The following is a 7,831-nucleotide window of genomic DNA, read 5'->3' on the forward strand; positions in this document are numbered from 1 at the left end:
ATTATAGGAATTGTCGTGTGGTCGTTTCTCCAATAGCTCTTAGTTTTGAGCTTCTAAAGGAAGGTTCAGTTTTAAACCAAAAAGTTTAAAAGCAAGTTTAGACATTTATCATTGATTATATTATGGTCATGTCCAATTACAAAGTGTGCGACTAAACAAAAAGTATCTTTGAACCCAAAAACGTGTCTGGGCAAAGCGCGTTTCTTATAAGCGCTCGGTTTAATCGCTCGATACCTGTCAGCCAGATTTTATTCGATTTTGAAGACGTATAAAGGCTTAATATTTCCTATAGGCCTACACAGATACAGCACAAAAAATAAATTTTTGAACTACGCAATATCACAAATTTTTTTGCTATAGGCCTACTTTACAGTTTACAGCTATGCAGGGTAGGCCTACAGCAAAGTGACTTCCAAAAGTCTTACAATAAGGCCTTTGAATTACAATTTTACAGTTCTGCGATTTTGTTCCAGTCTCTGCTGTTATTTGATTCTGGCGGAGGACGCACCAAATGAGGATTTAAATCTCCTAAAGATGGAGGAGATTTTGCTCCAATGGGTAACGGTGCTTTGTGGCTTGTTGGTGTGTATCTCTTGTCAATGGGAGCTGAAAAGAAATTGCATTGAAGGCAAGCAATATGGTAAACTGTATTCAACGTTGACAGATTTAACTTATAAGCTTAGTTACTGTAGATTATTTTATCACCTTGTCAACGAAGTCAGTGATTTTTGCAAAGTTAAACACCACTTTTATGAAGAAAAAGTGACACTGCTTCATGTTTTACATAAAAAAAAGACGATTTCCAATTTTCAATCATTTTATTTTTACATCAGCAATCAGCATGCGAAACATTCAGACAGCAGCGAACCAATGTTATAACAATGATTACCTACACCCTCAGGAAAATGCAAACTATACGATGTTTCAAACCGATTCCACGGGCCAACAGTGACTGGTTCGACTTCCGATATATCTGGAAACGACAAGTCACATCGAACTTTTGTAGCGCTGAAATGTAAAAAGGTGAAGGTGGTCCAACATTTGATTCAAGTGTTGGGTATAAGAAGATAAGGTTCTCATTGTACAAAGCCTTCGGTACTAAGGAGAGTAGGGTGGCCAGTTCCTTTTTCTCGGCCGCCTTTCCTGCAGCAATTAAGCCCACCCAATTTATTACACCCTAGGTAGAGGTGGGCGGTGTTTTCAACCACCAGTTGAAGCCGGGAGTCGAACCAGGTTTGCATAATTAGAAAGCCAACGTCTTATCCGTTGCGCCATCTCACCGCTAATGCTGAAATGTAAAGATACACAAATCTTTTTTAATTTTTGCATAGCCCGGTAAACATGTTGAGTGGATAAGCGACAACAACATCCATCTAAAAAAAAATGAGGGGTTTACCACAGATTCGATAAAGAAACGGCATCCATTCTAAAAAGGAAATAGATTACAGTTAACTTGTTGCATTGTTTAGTCTAGGCTTTGTAGGGCCTAAAGTAAGCTACTATACGTACGGTATACTGGGATCGAAAGGATGAACCCTGCCGACTTGGCATACATAAAGACCTCCAACAGTGTGACCAGTTCTTGGAGCTCTAAAAATGGCACCGATTTAGAATGGTCCATCTGTTATTTTAATATTAGTAGGATTAGGCTGCTGTGGCATAAAATAACAAAATCCTTTAAAATAAATTTTGTTATTTTTTTTTAATTTTAGCATAGCCTGGCCTAATTTCGGCTTGATGATTTTGTTTTACCATTTGACGCTTTAATGCACAATCTCATTTTGGTTAGGCTTGGCGAAAAGGCAATTCATAAAGTGCCGTAAACGAGATTAGAGAATTTATTGTTGGCATTCAAGTCAACAGTTGATTAGGCCAACAATCCAGTTTTGCGTAAAAATTAAGGTTAATGCATTTGTGCATTGCTAGCTACGATAAAACATTCTGGTGTTGTTATTTAAGCTCTCAAAGAATCTTTTTCAGTTCGAGAATGTATTGAAGATTCCCGCAATCAATCAACGATTTCTTAAAAAAATGAAGAAAAAGAACTTTCTCCTCTGGACCTAGAAGTTTCCCCAATCCCAACTGTGTCTCCACTCTCCATGGACCTTAACATTTCTCCGAAGTGGAGCCAAAATGTTACTGCATCGTTACATCAGGGTACCGGTTATGGCAGAAATGCCTACTTTTTTCCCAAATGGTCTTCACCTATACTTTCATACTTAATTCTAAGGCCCAGTGATAACCATTTTGTGCAGTAATAAACCAAAATTGTGCAGTAATAAACTGCGAAATGCGTAGTAATAAAATAAGAGTTTTTTTGGCCGAATAATAAACAATACCAGTACATACAAAACATCAAGCCGATTTCTTTTATGTAGTCAGTTTCTTTTTTTTTTCGAAAAACCAATAAGTGTAAAATAAATTTTGCTTGAAGCTGTCTAATCTATGATGTAATATTATCAGTCTGGGCTTTCATCAGGTCATTCACGCTGTAATCATGTGTATTCGCGGTGAGACATGAGACCACTTGCAGACAATCGTGAGTGCGTCAAACTATCAGTGACTGCTTGTACATCAACATGAATATGCCACCGCTTTCTGAATATAACCCAAGCCTGCTATTTTGAGGTGGATGGACGATAAAAGTCGTAAAGTTAAAAGAAAAAACACCAAAAGCAGAGAAGCAAGAGTGGTTTACCAAAGTTTTTAATAATTATTATTATGACAAAGGTGCGATTTCGGACAAAACAAAAACAATTCAACGCAAATTTTGAGAAAGGTAATTTTCTCTTTCCGGCATAAGATGATATATAATATCTACATTGGCATGAAATCGGTTTCTTGATAACTAACCTAATAGTTCTTCTGCTGTAAACCTCTTTTGAGTTTTTTAAAGTTGTTCTTGATTTGACACCACATCAGAAGCGGTTTTAAATTAACCAATTAAGTGCTTTGGCAGGCTTTAAAAGAAAAAGATTAAAGTATTTTTTAATATTTTTCATCTGTTTTACTTTTACTTATCAAAATGCAACTTGATTGGTTATCGCCTGTCCTTAATTTTCACAAAAAAGAGGATTTTGCACAGTAGCATGAAACTGTGATAGCAAGCAAACTAAAAGCGAGGTAACCGGAAAAGCAGCATTTGCTTAAATTTGCAATTTTATAGTTTTTATGTCATATAGCATTACGGTATATAACTGTTTTCTAAGAAAATGTGCAGTGATAAAAATTCCTTAGAATAAGGTACCGGTTATGCCTACTTTATTTAGAATTATAGCCAGCCAAACGGCCCCATCCCGGAATCCTAAATTGATAAGTGGGAAGGGTCCGCCCAAATGAAAAATAATCATAAGGCTCATGTTACAAAACAGTTTAAGAATCCCTAATTTAAACAAAAAAGCGTGACACAGCGGGACAATTTTTCAGTAGCCCACAACAATAGTGTGAAAAATATATTAATTTTAAAGATATAACCTACATAGAATTTTAAGGAAAGTTTTTCCAAACAGCTTATAAAAGAAAAAAGGTTTTATAAATAAAAAAATCCAACACTTTTTAACATTATAGACTACAAGAACTTGGTTAGCGAACTAAACTAGCCTTCACTGAATTCTAACAACTTTCTGCTTTTTGGCCGATAGGCTATGTGTCTACAAAGAACACGGTAGCCGATTTGAAACAAGCGTTTAATCTTGCAAAGCTGATTAACTTTTTTTTAGTCTATAGTCCTGTTGCTCAACACAACAAACAGTGTACCAGCCTCATTTTTTTAATCAAATATCGATTTCGCTTTTAAAGCATCTTCAGTTTGATATTGTTAAATATCAAACTGAAGATTAAATAACTTCAGTTAAATAACTTCATTAAAAAATTTAACTGGCTTAGGAATAAACAAGAACAAACCCGGATAAATATGCAATGTCAAAACAACTACCATTATCGTAAAAACAAAAAAAGCACATCTCGATATCGCCAAAGAAAAATCCAAAGAAAGAAACAGAACAAGATTAGAGACGCAGACGCTATAATTCTAAATAAATCCAACTATGCACTTACTGAGGATGAAAAGATAGTATTAATGTATGGTTTGAAATTTGCGCCAACACCTAAATGGAATGAAACAATCAAACAATCAGAATGGTACAACATGCAACAACACATCCGTAGAATTGAGTGGGAAAATGTTTTTAAATCTGATAACGATGATGACGAAAGCTTTAAAAATGGACTACCAGACAAACTAAAAATTCCTAAAACATCTAGACCCAACCGAGAAGTTTTGGACGAAGAAACCACCACCTACACTGAAATGGTCACGTCTAAACTACGCAATGCAGAAAAACAAATTCAAAAAAACTATTTCACTAAAAATAATCTAACGCAGTCACAAAGAAATGCCCTATGCCACCTTAAAACTTTAGTCAGAGACAGAGAAATTGTCATTTGTCGTGCAGACAAAGACGGAAAAACAATCATCGTTAACTATTCGGATTATGACCAAATAATGGAAAAGGAGCTACAGAAATTTCACGAGATAAATACGTTGAATAAAAGCAACATCAATAAGCATATGAATGAAGTTAGAAAAGATGGTGAAAATTTGATGAAGAAATTACATGCAGCAGGTATTTTGGATGACAAACTTTTATTGCATACCGTAGGGATTCAACATTCACCATCAGGATACCATAGAAAACCTGGACCTACAGCTAAATACTTTTGCAATAACTCCGCAGCTTATGCATACCCTTTGTTTAAAACTCACAAACTAAACGAAGAAGTCTTAAAAACAACAACAATCTCTGAAATTCCGACCAGATTATTACAATCTGCCGGCAACATCACCACTTCCAGAATTACTGCTTTCCTCGAACATATGCTCCAACCAATTAGTGTTAACTTCTGTAAGACAGAAATTGATGAATACTGCAGGGACAGCAAGGATTACATTACAAAACTCATCAATTGGAAGTCAAGTCCAAAACATTTCTCAACAACAATGATAACAAACTGCACCTCGTAGCAGCTGATGTAGAAGGACTCTATCCTAACCTGAACCGTCGACTAGTACAAACAGCAATGGCATTTGCTTTGAATCAACAAACGACATGGAGCAAAACAACACAAACTTTGTTTATTAATTTAGTTATGCTTTGCTTGGACAATGTAATTATTCAATACCAGGACAAATTTTATAAACAAAAGCAAGGTTTGGTAACCGGTGACAACAACTCCGTATCGATTGCCAACATTTCCATGCATTATGTTGTTCGAAGCATATCGCATGTATTACAGAAAACGGAACTATTCAAAAGATTCATCGATGACATCATGTGGCTATCATTTGGGTCCCAAAACACAGAAAACATACACTTGCACTTGATCGAAGCATTTGCATCTTGGGATTTAAAACTAAAATTTAGAAATATTTCCACCGAAGAAGAAGGAAAAGGAGTTGAGTTTCTTGACGTGTTTCACATCATTTCAAGCCAAAACAACATGGGGTTTTTCACTTCTGATTTTGTGAAACCAACAGCTGTGGACGCAAAATTTCTTCATGGAAATTCACATCATCCACAGAGTGTGTTCAAATCAATTGTGTATGGAGAATGCATTCGAATGCGTCGATTAAATGAAACTGAACCATATTACTTGAAGAGTTTAACTCGCTTGTACAATAAATGCATAGCCTCTGGCTTTAATAAAAAAATGACCAAAAGCATTATTGACTTGGCAAAAACTTGGAAATCTAGACTTGCACCGGAGAAGAAAACCAACGCAGACAAAAAAAGAATCATTTGGGCTTCCTCTTTTACAAACATTTTGACGCTTTCAGACAAAGAAAAGAAATTAAAATCTTCAGCCAGTATTGTCTTCAAAAGACCACCAACTATTGCATCTTATGTCACGACTTACAAGGATTTGGCTTTTTCAAATAAAAAAATTAAAAACATTGGATCTTCAAAAAGGTGCGGAAATTGTGCATTGTGTGGCGGTAGAAAAAACTTTTCTTGTATGGTCAGTGACACACACAGTCTTACATCGCAATCAGGAAAACTTTTTCGTCTTAAACAGAATTTGACATGTAAGAACTTTGGAATTTACGTAGCTACCTGCAAAATTTGCAAAGAGCAGTATGTTGGACAAACAAAAAATTCATTTTCTGCACGTTGGAACAAACATCGCTCCATTTGGAATTCGGGTAACTGCGGCAGCTCCTCCGACAAAACCGACAGAACGGCACTGTTACAACATTACCAAAAAATACATACTGATGCTTCACTGGGAAATCTTCAATTATCAGACTGCTTTGAAGTCACGTTTGTAGAAGAACCAAACCCAATCAAACTTGACCACAAAGAAGAATTGTGGTATCAATTGTTAGATGCCAAAATAAATGTTCAAAAAATGTTTTTGCCTAAATTTAAATGAAAAACACTTGTGGGCCTACTATAGCACATTTGTTTGCTGTGCACTTCATGCAATTGCTCTGGTTAAGTTTTTTAGCAAAATCTCAATAATATCACTATGCATAGACAGTCAATACTTTTGATTTCATTGATTAGTTAATTGTTTTATTGTTATTTGCCTGCGTAATTGTTTTAGAACATCCATTAATTTTGTCAATTTCTTGATTGTCGAATCGACAGTGTAGAAACTTATTAATTATCTTTTACATTCATTTGATAAAACTTGTAGACTCTTTTGGTTTTCATGCTATTTAATTTTACTTGTTACGTTTTCTTCATTAGTAATTACGTAGTAATAGATCATATAATTTGTTTCATTGTTTCCATGGTGGCGCAACATGCATTGTTACGTCATAATATCTAAACTTTTAACCTTTGAAGAATTTTTTATTATTATTTTGCTCTTGACAATATCAAACTGAAGATGCTTTAAAAGCGAAATCGATATTTGATTAAAAAAATGAGGCTGGTACACTGTTTGTTGTGTTGAGCAACAGGACTATAGACTAAAGATAAGAGACAGTCAACCGCTTCAAGTGGACAGTTTGCTGGGTGGTTCACTAAAAACAGATAAGTTTTATTAGTCAAATTAACTTTTTTTTAATCTCAAAACGTTTTACTAACGTAAATTAAGTGTTAGCCAAAGATCGTCTCACAATGCATTCTGCTTTCTGAAGGAGCAAATCTGCTGTAGGCTGCAGCAAAACTTTAACTCACTTGATCAAATTTGCATCTTCTACGGTAACCTGGGGATGTGTATTGGTGAATTCTCTCAGACGAATAGCATCGGCAATGCCTGACATGATTTTTAGGCCTGATTTCAAACTCGTAGTTTCAAAAAGTAAACCTTGGATTGCCTTCAACTTATTCTTTTAATTTCCTTTTTTTGCACTGATATCATGTATTGTGGGCATACTTCACAATAAACCTCATCATAAAACAAAGCCCTATCATGTTACCACCTTTTGTGCTGAGGACAAATTATCCGTTGTACCATCGACAGAATTTTGAAGGTGATCCTTACACCAAAACAATAGATAAGTTTAAATGGCCTGATATGTTTTTCAGATATTCTCACTACATTCTTTTCATTACAAATTGGGTAGAGATGTTACTTTTCTAAACCATAAACAGACATAATTAAGCAACAACACTGCGTTTAACTGAAATAAACGCTTAATAAATACAATAATATAAAAAACAATAAGCGCACGTTTTTGGCTTTTGATATGGCCCTTTTCAACTCTAGCTTATAAATGAAAATTCTAGGAAAGAAATAAGTTACTAAAGAATCATACAGTATCACAACAAAAATATGATCTAATCTAAACATTTGAGAAACTGCGTAACTTGTTCAGTGC

General features: G+C 35.0%; 1 protein-coding gene across 1 annotated transcript; it reads right to left on the reverse strand.

The window, feature by feature from the left end:
* Positions 1–114: 114 nt before the first annotated feature.
* On the reverse strand, positions 115–7,370 carry LOC145777731 (uncharacterized). Its single transcript, XM_082589173.1, has 4 exons — positions 7,188–7,370; positions 1,510–1,590; positions 890–1,008; positions 115–606 (listed from the first exon to the last, which is right to left on the reverse strand). The coding sequence occupies exons 1-4, from the start codon at positions 7,271–7,273 to the stop codon at positions 449–451; spliced, it is 444 nt and encodes a 147-aa protein (XP_082445299.1). The 5' UTR covers positions 7,274–7,370; the 3' UTR covers positions 115–448.
* Positions 7,371–7,831: the final 461 nt, after the last annotated feature.

This window comes from Aplidium turbinatum, chromosome 9, assembly GCF_918807975.1.
Source record: "Aplidium turbinatum chromosome 9, kaAplTurb1.1, whole genome shotgun sequence".
In the NCBI taxonomy this organism is placed as follows: domain Eukaryota; kingdom Metazoa; phylum Chordata; class Ascidiacea; order Aplousobranchia; family Polyclinidae; genus Aplidium; species Aplidium turbinatum.